Below are 14,972 nucleotides of genomic sequence, written 5' to 3' on the forward strand. Positions count from 1 at the left end.
CCTCTTCCCCTTTCTGCCACTTTCCCGTGCTGTGGTCTGTCTGGAAGGCAGAGAGGAAGCTAGTTTTAATTGCCCCTTTCCCCATTTCCCCAGTTATTTTAAATATTTAAATAAAGTTTGTTTTAATACTTACCTGCTCTCGTGTTGTTTGGTCATTGGGTTGGCTTTGGGGACCTCCTCGAGGTGGAAGTTGAGAAGGGGCGTGGCTTTAGGTTTAGCAGCCAGCCCCTAGCCGTGACATAAAGAGTGCTCTGTCTGTGATGCAGTGTGTGTAATATACAGCAGGTGGCGGTAACGCGTCTCATAACTCATCAGACATCAACACGAGAATAAGACCATAGATATTAATAATAAAGGCCTTTATTCTAGACATCATTAAGAACAAGTTGGAAATGAAAGGAGAAACTTTGGAAGGAGGACACATTAATATCTAGACTCTGTACAATGCTTAATCAATTATTATTTATTATTGGTCAACATAAATCAGGTAATTGCAATAACTGTGGTATACCAGAGACTGTGGACCACATCATATTACATTGAGAAGCATATGAAAGAGAAAGAATGCAATTAATAGAAGAATAAAGTTGAAAATTGAAAGTATAACAATTAGGATGATACTAAAGAAAGCACCAGCACAGTATAAAATCTATAATGCAGTTATTCATTAGTTGAAAACAATATGTCAGAGAAATATAATTTGAAGATCACAATAATGAAGTAAATAAGTGTTTAATTTTTTTATGTTCTTTCTTTTTTCTATTATAAATTTGCTGCCACCAATTAAAGTGCCCATATTATGAAAAACTCACTTTTTCTGGGTTTTGGGGTGTTATTTTGTGTCTCTGATGCTCCCACACGCATACAAACTTGGAAAAAATCCATCCACGCTACAGGTTTCTGAATGTCCTCTGCCTTGAGTCTCAGATTACACGGTTTCAAACTCAGCTCCGCTGTTACGTAACTAGCCGTTTCGTCACATTCAGTTTGAATTTTCTCGCCCACCACCCCACTCGCAGGTATCCACCCACCAGGTAGCTAGAGACCACAGAGCAGTCACTTCGCTGATACCCTCTATACTGTTATCATGTCTCACTGAAATAACAGCGCTATTTGGATATTATGGATTATACTCCCGCATACTTTTAAAAACAAAGTTTTAACGCGTGGTTATTGGAACCCGGAGTAATCTTATATACAGTGTGTTACGACGCAAATAGTCATCAGATTGTAGGCGATAAGACCTTCATGCGAAATCTGATGTAAACAACAGATTATGTATCTATATTTCACGGATTATACGCATTTGTGGACAAAAATGGTCATTGGATGTATTTGATTGGACTTTCATGGATCATTCACACATCTGAAACAGACTGGATTCGATTCGCGATCGTTGTATCAACACAAAAGGTAAGAAGTCACGTTATATTTTGCATGTTGTCATCTTCTGTCACAAAATACTACATTTATGATGCTAGAGCATCTGTATCTCAAAACAGAGATCATACATTGATGCTAATCCCGTAAATTATACCTTTTAAATGTATAGTGATGTTAAAATTGTTTGTAGACAGTAACTGTTAGGCTATATAGATATTTTTGCAGGCTAGATAGTTTACAGCGTGGTTTCGAAAGTTAAAAAAAAATTTTTACAGCTTTATTTTACAATTCTAAAAGAACTAAGTAATAGTGCTTTGCCAAACTAAAAGTTTTTTGCCAAACTAACCGAGACCGGGCCTTACCGACCCGGCTTTTCTGACGAGGCTAACCCCCGAGCCTCTCATAACTTTACGGTCCGGACCTCCTGCTAGCTTCTAGCAATTAGCACGCGGTCCACAAGCAGTATACATCCCCCGCCGGGTCTTAATTTCTGTAATTTGCGAAAATAATGCATTTGAAAATGTTTTATAACGGGAATATGTTAGTATTGTGCAGGGAAAACGAGTGTATTGTTGAGACTGCTACATCACAATTTATGCCGGAATCTTTGTGTGTCATGATGAGTTTGACACACCGAGTCCGGGCCTTACCGACCCGGCTTTTCTGACGAGGCCAACGTACCCCCGAGACTCTTGTAACTTTACGGTCCGGACCTCCCGCTAGCTTCTAGCAATTAGCACACGGTCCACAAGCAGTATACATCCCCCGCCAGGTGTTAATTTCTGTAATTTGCGAAAATAATGCGTTTGAAAATGTTTTAAAACGGGAATATGTTCGTATTGTCCAGGGAAAACAAGTTTATTGTTGAGACTGCTACAATTGACTCTGGAATCATTGTGTGTCATGAGTTTCTTCTCCTGGAGTGTACTTATTAGTGATACTTTTCTGCTTGATTTGTCTGTTGGCAACATAAACCGTTAATAATAATTATATATAAAATAATAACACAGTATGGTCTGTACTGCTCACGATATCACTATGTACGTGCACATGACGTTAGTAGTGGGGCGTGATCAAAAGAAGCAGCAGCTCATAAATATGTAATGATTAGCTCAAAAAGGCACAATCTGAAATGCCCTGAAACAGGCTACTAGAGATGGGTAACAATCTTTTCCTACAAGCTATTTCGAGCAAACGACTTTTGAAACATGCTTTATGGAACTCATACACCTATTTAACTTGTGGAAAAGCAGTCATAAGATGGGCACTTTAAAATCATGCTCCACACTTCGGTCCTGTAGGTGGCGGACATGCACCTTTAAGTGGGTTTGTCAACCGTCATTAAAAAGAAGAGAAGAAGAGGGGCGGCTGGGGCTCGCGCATGCGCACATCAGGATGTTGTCGAGGAGTCGATGTTGTGTTTCTCTCGTTTATGCTTGCGTTGTAAACGGACGCTGCACTGGAGGTCAGAGTTAATAAAACCTTAATCCAGTAGAGCCACACATTATTATTACATACAAACTAGTTTTTGGTTTGATCAGCAATGATATTGCAGCTGTAGTTATGCGTGTATGTATAGCGTAACCGCGGTTAAAGTCAAATCATTTGTACATGTAGCTACACTATAGCTGCACGTGTGCTCGTTATATTTACAAATGTAATGTGTGTACAAAAGCACTTGAATGTCTAAATATACGGACTTGTGTCATCATCATTGATTTGCTGTCAGCGCCGCTATCCGTGATTGGCCCACATGGAAGCGCGTGCGTCGCTTTCTCCAATGAGGTAGACGAGGGAAAGCATTGACGTCACTTTTCCACGTGAACACACCGGAACTCGCCCCGTCGAGTGGCAAACATTCAACAAAATGGCTGGTTTTTATAGCGGGTGCTGCGAAAATGCCAGTAAAACTGACTATTATCAGCTTAAATTGAAATCAGTTGGACTTGATAGCAGAGGTGGACAATACTTAGTTACATTAGTTACATTTTCCAAGCATCTGTGCTTTATTAGGATGTTTGTTTTGGAGAAAATTTTACTTCACTACATTCTAAAGCATAGAATCATACTGTGTATTCTTTAATATTGCATATTAACATTTATTTAATACCTAATTACATTAAAATTGTGTAATTTTACTTGAGTAAAAGTACGATAATGTACTTAAATATTAAATGTAAAACAAAAACTTGTATTTCTGAAATGTAATAGGGTAAAATGATGATAATATGCTTTGGAATGTATGTTTTCCAAAGAAAAACAGATAAAATACAAATACTTGAAAAAATACTTTTAAGTAGAAAGTAAAACCTCTGCTTGATAGTGACCCTAGCAACTTATCAACCCACCTGTGGTCTGTGGACGTTGACATGAACGATCAATTTACTTCTCCTTTCGGTGTTTTTTGTCAGTCTGTAAAACGATAGCTCCGAATTCTTGTTAATCTGTTAGTACAGTGTATCACACAACAGCTGTTTCTCATTTCGACGCGTTTTCACTGTGTTTTCGCTGATTTCACACTGTACACAAATGCTGCCGCTCTGTCTTTTGCCACTCAGCGGGCGTAACCGCAGTCACTGTCGCCGAAGGTGACGTCACGTGCATACCCTCTATTTACCGCCAATTTCAAAGCCGGACACAGTCAGCCGCGCGCTTCTACACACACATCTTTCTGTGTTCCCGCGCTGTGCGTGTTGTGGTGAAGCGTCTGAAGTAAAATGCCGTGTTGTGAAGCCGCAGGTGCCGTTTCCCCGCAGAAGAGATGCAGGAGTCACGCGAGCGAAGAAAACACGGTGTTAAAAATCGCCAAACTAACGGAGAACGCCACGACACCGACTCGAGGATCGAACCTAGCTGCGGGCTACGACTTGTACAGTGCGAGATTCACGAACGTGCTTCACTGTGCTGTTAACGATGTTTGTGGCTTCCCGCCACTCACAGATGTTGTGTACTTAAGTGATGGGATGTCAGATCTTATAGCTCATATATGACTCTTTAGTATCACACTGAGTTTTCTATTTGAGCCCAGTTTAGCTATACGTTGTGTGTTGGCGGTTCTTGGATGTCTGTGCAGGTTTGTTGATCTCTTCACTTTCTCCGCGTGCATTTAAACTATTAGCAAAGCCACGCGCTCTCTCTGTGTACACTGGTAAAATTCTTTGTTGCAATCTAAAATAAGTTAAATCAACTTGAATTGTACTTTTTTTTGAGTGTACCACTAAACTCGTTTCTTTCAGAGCGCGTGTCTCCTTCCTCTTTCACATAAGTTAACGGTATGATGCAGTGTTGCCAGATCTCGCGAGACAAATAAGCAACCAGGCCCGTGAAAACAAGCGACCCCCCCCCCCCCCCCCCCCGTCCGTAAGCCTCATTGATTGAAGAGAACAGTGCTGAATTTTTTTGTTTCTCTGTGTTAGCATCATGTTGTACGAGGGCCGTATGATGCACACACAGTGTCCCACTCGACAGGTTAAATCCGTTCTTTTACTCCTTTCTCTTTCTCCCAGTCTTTCTTATTTCGTCCCAGGCATTTGTTCCTCCAAGAAACTCTCCTACAGTCAAGTCAGTCACCATCAGTCGAAACTCGCGCGCATTAATTTAAAGTGTACGTCACTCGCTGACTTCACTTTCCTAACCAGAAAAAAAACAGAGACTGCCCTGCTCTGATTGGCTAGTACTCGTTGCCATCTGGGTCAGAGCCAATTAGAAGCAGGATGTGGGTGGGAAAAAACTCTGCTGTCTCCTGTGTGTAGAAAGGGTAGGGACCGAGAAAACAGGCTAGACAAACTCTTACTTTTAAAAACACATAGAAAATATATGATTGACAACTTATTATGGCGCCAAATAAGCAACTAGACTTTAGAAACAAGCCAAAAAAAAACCACGACCCGTGACTTCCAATATTTGTAAGGGACTTTACAGAAAAACACGCCCAAAGTCGCTTATAATAAGTGGACCTGGCAACACTGGTATGATGCAGGGCTATTCAAGTCTCACCCTGGAACACTGTAGAGTTCAGCTCCAACCCTCAAGGTCTTCATGATCACTAGACTAGACAATCATAGGTGGGTAAGTTTGATTAGGGTTGGGGCTGAACTCTGTAGTGCTCGGCCCTTCAGGGTAAGATTTGAATAGACCGGTGCTAGTCTGTACTGTCATGTGATTGGACAAAGTCCCGCCCCTACCTGTTGCTGAAGATTCGGTTCTCCCGATAGGACTCGACTGTTCTGGTTCTCAACAAAGAATCTACTCTTAGAACTAGTGATGCACCGATGTATCGGCCACCGATATTTATCGGCCGATTTTTGATTAATTTGAAACCATCGGCATATAATAAACACCGATTGTTTATTAATTAACTGCATAAAGAAATCCATTATATGTAAAAAATGAGTTAATGTTGTTAATAAAATAAATGCTGAATAGCAAAAACCACCTTTGAAGGTTGTCATGCTGTCTTATTATATTTGTTTTAGCTTAATTTGTGCCTCTCTTATTATGTTGGTCAGTTGAATGTTAATTAGATCCAATCCATGTTCAGTAAAAATTATTTAATGCAGAAATAAACTAGCTAAAAGACCAACTATATAGTATTGTATACAAGTGTTTAATATCGGTATCGGCCAGAAGTTGTCTGTTTAAATCGGTATCGGCCCAAAAAATCCTATCGGTGCATCCCTACTTAGAACCAACAGATTACTGGTGTACTTTTGTGTTGTATTTGTTTAGTTAAGTGTGCATCTGTGTTGTGTTGCAGTGCGTATGATTACAGTGTTGGTCCGATGGATAAAGTTCTGGTGAAGACGGATCTCCAGATCGCGGTTCCACACGGATATTACGGCAGAGTCGGTGAGCTGCAGATTAAAGGAATGATTAATTCTGTCATTTACTCATCTTCATGTAGTATAAATGTCTTTGTTCTGATGAACAGGAAGTAAGACATTTTCAGGCCCCATTCACTTCTATAGTAGGAAAAAAGAATTTGTAGGGAAGGGAATTGGGGCTCACAAATTATTTGATTACAAACATTCCTTCAAAATATCTTCCTCCTCATTTATCAAAACAAAGAAATGTAAAAATATGAGGGTGAGTAAATGATGACACAAAACATACATTAAATACACAATAATTAGACGCGCACATGTCACACAATCCATGTCAGTGAGGCTGTTTACACTTGGCATTAACATGTGTTTTCGTCGATCGGATCACAAGTGGACGACGTTAATGCCAGGTGTAAACGGTGTTCAAAACGTTTTGAGCTCGTCCACTTTCGACCACTTTCAACCACATCCAGAGGTGGTCGAAACCACTTTCGATCGGATCGCTTTGGAGTTGCGGAACGCGCATGTGGTTGAATGCGTTCGAACAGCCACACGCGACCGCCTTCTCTCCGCCCATTTATCTAATCTGAGGTATTAAACACAAGTTTTACGTCTTTTTTGACTTCTGGCGTGAACATTCGGTGAACAGCGCTATTTTTAGCCTTTCATTGATAAAACTAAGCGGCTGATCTCCATAGTTTCGTTTTGAAAGCGTGTGAAAGTTGCGCGATCCTATTTCATCAATTGCGCTGAAAATTCAAAGAAAGCTCTTACATACTCATGTACAAAACACTGTGCAGCATGTTTACTTGCTAAACAAGCAGTGGACACTGACATTATATAAGATCGCGTCCATATAAACTCATAATTACTCCCGCTCGGGTTTGAATGACAGCAGAGAGACTCGCCCACCGTCTCACAGACCACCCCCTCATAGTATTCAGCACAGAAGCGGTCGAAAGTGGACAAAAGAGACGGATTTAAATACCAGGTGTAAACGTCATGTGTCTCTCTCGTCCACTTGTGATCCGATCGACGAAAACACATCCCAATACCAAGTGCAAACAGCCTCAGTGTTGATTTCAATGCTGTGTCCCAATCTTAATCTAGACCATAAAGCCTCTTTCTGTAATCTGTTGTTCTTAGCCATTTTTTTATAACTACTACTTCAAATGAATTAAAAGCTTCTGATGAAGATGATGATGAGCCTGCTTTAATATTTGAGTTGATGTTTTGTGTTGTAGCTCCTCGCTCAGGTCTGGCTGTGAAGAACTTCATTGATGTTGGTGGTATGTAATGTATCTCAAACTCATCTTTAGTACTGAGAAGTGTGTTTGTGTGTTTATTGTGATCTTTTGTGTGTTTGACAGCCGGTGTAGTGGATGAGGACTACAGGGGGAATCTAGGAGTTGTGCTGTTTAATTTTGGCAAAGAGCCTTTTGAAGGTGAGATCTATTGAACTTTGACCTCACATCTTAATGATATTGTACAGTGTCAGTTTAATGTTTTCCAGCACTACACACCAACACACACAATAAAGTAAATCAGATGAATTGAAGCAGTTGTGTTGTGTGTTTGTAGTAAAGAAAGGCGACCGCATCGCTCAACTCATCTGTGAGAGAATCTGTTACCCGGAGCTGCAGGAGTTAAAGGTCAAGAGAGTTTTTCTTTTGTTTACTCATCACATTAAAGTCATTTACATGATGTTTGTTTGTTTGTTATTTCAGACACTGGATGAAACTGAGAGAGGTGTGAACGGCTTTGGCTCTACTGGCACAAACTAACCCATCTGTTACTGATTTTAAATATGTAAAATAAAAGTTATGAAATAAAGACTGTACTACAATTGTTTACTAGGAGTCATTTTAAGTGTTAGTAGTGAGTTTGATCTGTTTTGAAATCATTTACATGATGTATATGTCCAATTAAAGAGATTTACTTTGGAGATGATAACTTGCGTCATCGTTTACTTTGGGGTTTGTACCTTTTGCATATCGTTAACATGAACTAATACACACTTACACACCAAAGAAAATGTAAAATTGTGAATCAGACAATAGGTGCCCTTTAAATACTTTAGTTGAATGTTACCAATATTCTTATTAACTCACTAGTGGAGTTTACAATTCTCACTATTAACTAGTTAAATATTAACATTACTGATATATTGGCTGCTTTAAAGCACATTAATGCCTGATTCTGCAAAACTTTATTCTACATCCTTAATCCTACCAATACTTAAATGTAACAACTACTAAACAAGTATTAATAAGAAGTAATAAGGACTATATTGAGGCAAAAGTAGTTAATAGTTAGAATTGGACCTTTAATAATTGATGTACACTGCAAAAAATGATTTTCAAGAAAAGATTTTCTTAGTATTTTTGTCTTGTTTTCAGTAACAATATCTAAAAATTCTTAAATGAAGATGCTTTTTCTTGATGAGTAAATGACCCAAGAAAATAAGTCTAGTTTTTAGACCAAAAATATCAAATGTACGTGATTTTGTGGATAAAACGAGCGAAAAAATCTGCCAATGGGGTAAGCTAATTTTTCTTGAATTTAGTTTTTTAAAAGAATTCAAGATTTTTTTCTTACCCCATTGGCAGATTTTTTTGCTTGTTTTATCCACAAAATCACTTACATTTGATATTTTTGGTCTTAAAACTAGACTTGTTTTCTTGGGTCGTTTTGCTCATCAAGAAAAATGATGAGTGAAGCATTTTAAGCTGCAGTGGGTTTTGTCTGGACCTCCTTAAACACTATTGGATGGTTTCCTGGACAGGGATTATCTTAAACCAGGCCTAGGCCTTAGTTTATTAAAGGTGCAGTGTGTAAATTTTAGCGGCATCTAGTGGTGAGGTTGCGAATTGCAACCAACGACGTAGTCCACTGCTCACCCCTCGCTTTTGAAACACATAGAGAAGCTACTGTAGCTGCCACCCGACAAACATGTCATCGTCAAGGACAACTTAGTAAAAAAATGGTCCATTAAGGGCTTCTGTAGAAAAATGGCGACTTCCATGTAAGGGGACCCTCTGTGTATGTAGATAAAAACGTCTCATTCTAAGGTAATAAACACATAACGGTTCATTATGAAAGGTCTTTGTACACCCCTGATTATATAGTTTTGTATATTATTTTGCATTTCTGTAAAGAGATCCTTCTAAAAATTACACACTGCACCTTTAAGGAAATATAACTAGTTTTAACAATCATGCCTTACTACAAACATTACTGGAGTGCATTTTGAGGCAAAATGAAGGGCACTGATGTATTTAATGATGTCAGTGCAAGTTGTTTTCAGTTTGGACAGCTCTTACATTAATTTTAGTCTTAGACTAGTTTAATCCCTGTCAGGTAAACCGCTCCAAGAGTACTGTTGTGGTACCTGAGGGAACTCTACGGAATACCACGGTATTTCCAGTACAGCAGAATTGAGTCAGCTCAGTATGTATGATGAATGAGAAACATCACTGCACAGATCAAACTCAAGAAGAAACTCTGGAGTCCCTGTAAACCAAAACGTACGTATTTATTGTGAATTTACAACTAAACCCTTATAAGTCTGAGCACAGAACAGAATGTTGTAGTAAAACATGGCAGAGATGTTTTTAATGCCAGAGGCCACATCATGACCGTGTGTGTGTATGTGTGTACACGTCTGTGTTCGTGGCCTTAAGATCTCAGTGCATAGTTTGGAGTCACAGAATGTGTACAAACACAGTTTAAAGTAGTTGGTCATTATAATAAGCACCATTACAAACCCCTCGTTCCAGGGCTCCTATAGTTTACAAATGCTTTCGGAGAATAAAAGTGAGACGGTTACAGTATAGACACACTTAAATTACATGTGGAGTAACTGCAGGAGAGAAGAGGAAGAGTAGCGTGAGCAGTATTGTAGTTCCTGCGCCGGTTGATTATTACAGTGCATTTATTTCATAACTAGCACCAGTTAAATACAAACTGACCGAGTGAGCTGGGAAGAGTCGAACGTTCAGAAGCCTCATCTCTCTGGACCGGAGGAACGGGAAATATCAGGAACGTTACAATTGTGATGTGCAGGCCTGTAATATAGGTTAAATATATATATATTAATCTTGTTCTTCCTTAACTCTGAAGTATTTGGTGGCTAGAAACTTCATCTTGTGCTTAAAGCAAATAAATTCATTTTTAAACATCCAGATCTGTGGACAGATGTGCAAACCCTTCAAAAACCTTAAAGGTGCCAAAGAATGCAATTGTAATAATCTGTTAAATTGTACTTTGTTATCTCCATAGAGAGTTTGTGGCTTTATTAAGTGCAAAAATGTTCCAGAGTCAGTTTTACATGTCCATTTACAACCCTTTAGAATGAAATGGTCTATTACTACCTTATTTAAAAGGGTCATGAATAATAATGTTGAGCTCTGCTCTGATTGGCTGATTCTCAGAGCAGCTCCTGCAGTAGCGCATATAGCATTAACTAGCATATAGCGCTAACTCAGCAGTCATAACTTTGTTTTTATCATTGTAACAACATTGTAATTAATTTAATGTTGTGGTGTACATCTGGACTGTAACGTCACAGTTGGTGTTGTGATTGGTCTGTTTTCCAGCGATCTTTTGCATGCACGAGGAAACAATCGTGTTTGAGGATCACAATATGTCATTACCATGTACTGAACTCTTATTATTCATCTATGCTGAGATAAATACAGTTTTCTATTCTATGGCACCTTTAACGTCCTCACTGTAATAACTTCCTCATCATTGAGAATCTCTTAGCTTATTGACAGATGGTCAGCTCCCTTCCATTCAGACTCTTTAATATTTTCTGAGCTTGAAGGTTTATGAGTGTATTTTGGACTAAGCGTGTGTGTGTGTGTGTGTGATGTTTTGGGGCGTAGCTGTGACAGTTGAAGTGTGTGTGTGTGTGAACAGCGTCAGGATGTGAAGTCAGTGCAGGAGAATCTGTACTTTCATGAGTAAAGCGTCTCCCAGCTGCCCACTGAGGTAGTCTTTCTCCTGCCGGTCCTCCAGCTGGGTCAGTTCTTTTCTACCATACAGAGGAACGCTGCGGATTTGTAAATAATAGACTCCGGGCTGAAGAGGTTTCTTCTTGGACGTGTGCAAGTAACTGACTCCTTCTTTCTGGGTTATTTTGAAAAGGCCGTCGTCGTTGCCGTAGTCGATGGTGTAGCGGACGTGATCGGCGACGGTGGAGAGCGCGGGGAGAAAGTCGATGATGTGATCTTGACTCTTTAGCGTGCTGATGTTTAAGCTGAACTGTAAAGTATCATCAACATCCACGCTGTCCAGACTTACAGACTCCAGATCATTCTGTAAACACACATCAAACATCACACGCTATCAGTTTCATGAATGTCCACATAGATAATCATTACTAAAAGACTTCAGAATGATCTCTTTGAATGATGTAGGTAAGGATTTTCTATAGATGGATTATCAAAATCCCAGGAAAGCAATTGGAGAAATCATACAGATTATACTCTGATGTCATCCGCGTGTCGGTTCTTGTGGTGCCGCATGAAGTCGAATAGGCAGCAACAGCGGCAGTGAGTGCTGATCACAACACTTGAGAATGATCACGAAACCTTTCATCCAATCACAGACCTCCTCAAGCACAATCAGTATACATTAAAGGGGTCATGTAATACGGTTTCATCTTATATAATTAGTTCTTTAGCTGTTTGTGCAGCATATACATCTCAATCTAAAAATGACCCAACGCATTTCCAACTTCGCTACTTCTCTGTCTTCTGATTCACAGCGTGTAAGTGTGTTTGAATTATTTGTTCAAGTATTTGATGTTGACTATGCAAAACAACAGCTTACAGGATCTATGCTATTGTTAGTTTGTCATTAACATGAAGCTGATAATGTTTCCTAACTCTTAGTGCAGGAGTCACAAGTGTTTTACATAGACTGAAAGAATTGCCTGCTGTAAATCAAACTATTAATAGATCTACCGTATAAGAGTTATACATTAATATTTATTTAGGAGTTAGCTATCATTTTACCAAATGGCTTAAAACAATACACCAAATATTCACCAAGGGCGTAAGTTTGAGTTTGACTTTGTTGGGCATTGTCACAAAGGTTTATCGCTGTTTAATGTTACTTAAAAAAATATTTAAAATAGTATTTTTGTTGTCATAATAATCTTATTTGTTAAGATCTAAAGCAGAATAAAAGTTTTTGTTTACATCATATATGTGTGTGTACACATGCATGTATATATTTATATATTTAAGAAATGTTTACATGTCTATATATATTTGTATATTTATGTATAATTTATATTATATATACATACTTAATATATAAATATATATTTTTTTCTTAAAATTATCCATGCATGTGTTTGTATTTATATACATAATTATTATAGACAGTACACACACACACACACACACACACACACACACACACACACACACACACACACACACACACACACACACACACACACACACACACACACACACACACACACACACACACATATATATATATAAAATTGAATTTAATATATATATGGTGTAAATAAAAACTTTATTTTGCTATAGAGTAATAGAAATTAATTGTTATGCATCCTTAGTTACAGGCCAACAACAACAACAAATATACAACAGGCCTGTTTTATTTATTATTTTTGTTTAATTTCAACTTTTTTATGATGCCAGTGAAAATTTTGCTGGGGCGAGATAAAAACTAAACCCAAAAAATTCCTCCAGATTTGCTCCAGAAAAAAAAACTTCATTAGCAACTCAAAACACATGGCATTTACTGAATTGTATTAGTTGAGTTTAAAAAAAGTAAGAGTTCCAAAGGTTCCAAAACGAGATAACTACATTTTTGTCACAACATGTTTATTATTATGTTATCATGTTTTTATTGTGCTACTTAGCTGTATTTTCTTAGTTATGAAGGCTTAAATCAAAACTAACCAACTGCAGTTTGATTGATATTCATTGGAAAGCACAATCAAAAAATAAGATTCCCATGCATCCCTACCCAAAGGGACACCCTTGACATACACAAAAAACCATATCCCCGCAAGCCATCTTTTCCCCTGTATTTCAAAATGACAAAGATGGCAACCCACACATGCTGATAAATAGTGTATAGTGTGTAATGCGCTGCAAGTCACAGTAGATAAAGAGGTTTGCCAAATGCATAACTGTAAATATACCTGAATGTGCTGCTGGTGTTCTTCAGTTTCATTGAGACCTCTGCGTTTCCGGCCTCTCTTTGGATATCCGTTGATCTTACACTCGTAACATGTTTCAGGAGAGAGAGCGTTATCATCTCCATCTGTATCTGGAGTAAGAGGAGAGCTGCCCAGACCCACACCAGAGACACAGTGACTGTAACATAAACACACATCATCTGAACGTTACCAGAAGAATTCAACTTCATACAGTAATAATGAATGAATGAATATTAAAGATTTATACCGACACACAGACACATTACAAGCAGTGCTTACTCTCATGATACACTTCACAGTTTAGACTCAAGGGGGCGGCAGTGTCCAACAAATGTCATTAGACATACTAACTATAACTAACTTGCTGATTCAGATTCTGTGTATCTCACCCCTGTCCTGCCCTCAGGTATCCAGCCGGGCAGCCGCAGAGATATCCGCCGTCCGTGTTGGAGCAGCCGTACGAGCAGGGGTTCTGAGATGAGCTGCACTCGTTTACATCCTGACAGCCGCCCATCATCTGCTCGTAGTTGAAACCCGTCGGACACAGACAGCGGAAACTGCCCAGTGTGTTGTGACACGACGCTCCGCCACACACCTGAGAGTTCTGACACTCGTTCTCATCTGTGAAGACACACCGAAGTCAGAGGTCAAGGGTCAGACCATTCTTACTCACTGCTGTACAACAACAATGACTGAGTTATGACACGTCTATATTTGAGTGCACTTGCCGTGTGTCTAGATTTAAAATAACTTGATATAAATGGCCTTCTTTAAAATCTAAGTCATAGATGTAACAATGAATCGTCTATGAATAGTCATTGTATTCATCATGTATTGCAAGAGCAACAAAAATCTTTTTGATGCAAAACTCATCAGTTTATTGGAATAAAGTTTTTATATGAATATAATTTTTTTATCAAGCAAAACTACATTTTGAAAGTCTATTTTTGTTCTTTGTTTTACCTTACCTTATTTGGCAATATAAATGATCAAAGTAATACAAAATAATGTCTTTCCATGTCTTTCCCCTGCATACTTTATAAGTCTTGTTTGTGTATAGCAGGGGTTTCAAGACCACCATTTATTTTAATGCAGGGGAAAAGACAAACACATTTGTTCCCTTTCAGTCGTTTTTGAATAAGTTTCATTGCATAATATTAAAATACTTTATGGTGGGGCTGCAGGATTATGGAAGGAAATGATATTATACAATGAATCGCATGGCTTTTTCAAGAAAAATGACTTTCTTACTTATTAGTATTTTTGTCTTGATTTTAGTAGAAATATCTAAAAATTCTTAAATCAAGATGCATTTTCTTGATGAGCAAAATGACCTAAGAAAATAAGTCTAGTTTTTAGACAAAAATATCAAATTTAAGTGAGCAGTGTGTATGTAGGCTAGTACTGAGGGTTTAATGATATTATTTTAATACAGTCAGTCATGAACTAAAGTGGGCTGGTCTAAGGCATAAAAATCTAGGACTGAAAGCAAGTCCCATTTCATTTTCATTTCTTGTTGAGTTATAAAGAGGTGCATGTAGATTGATTAA

At 38.4% G+C, this 14,972-nt stretch overlaps 2 protein-coding genes across 2 annotated transcripts in view; one reads left to right on the top strand and one right to left on the bottom strand.

Annotated features, from left to right (window-relative positions):
- The first annotated feature begins 3,985 nt into the window (after positions 1–3,985).
- On the top strand, positions 3,986–8,057 carry dut (deoxyuridine triphosphatase). The gene is made up of 6 exons (XM_073853913.1): positions 3,986–4,255; positions 6,137–6,231; positions 7,451–7,495; positions 7,577–7,651; positions 7,788–7,858; positions 7,934–8,057. The coding sequence occupies exons 1-6, from the start codon at positions 4,101–4,103 to the stop codon at positions 7,988–7,990; spliced, it is 498 nt and encodes a 165-aa protein (XP_073710014.1). The 5' UTR covers positions 3,986–4,100; the 3' UTR covers positions 7,991–8,057.
- Positions 8,058–9,722: 1,665 nt separating this feature from the next.
- Positions 9,723–14,972, bottom strand: part of fbn1 (fibrillin 1) — an 82,672-nt gene continuing 77,422 nt past the window's right edge. Inside the window, exons 64-66 of the mRNA XM_073853914.1 lie at positions 13,812–14,043; positions 13,405–13,579; positions 9,723–11,528 (exon numbers count right to left, since the gene is read on the bottom strand). Of these exons, the coding sequence (XP_073710015.1) occupies positions 11,145–11,528; positions 13,405–13,579; positions 13,812–14,043 (791 nt within the window). The 3' untranslated portion in view covers positions 9,723–11,144. The remainder of the gene's footprint in view (positions 11,529–13,404; positions 13,580–13,811; positions 14,044–14,972) is intronic.

The sequence above is a fragment of the Misgurnus anguillicaudatus genome, chromosome 15 (genome assembly GCF_027580225.2).
Source record: "Misgurnus anguillicaudatus chromosome 15, ASM2758022v2, whole genome shotgun sequence".
Lineage (NCBI taxonomy): Eukaryota > Metazoa > Chordata > Actinopteri > Cypriniformes > Cobitidae > Misgurnus > Misgurnus anguillicaudatus.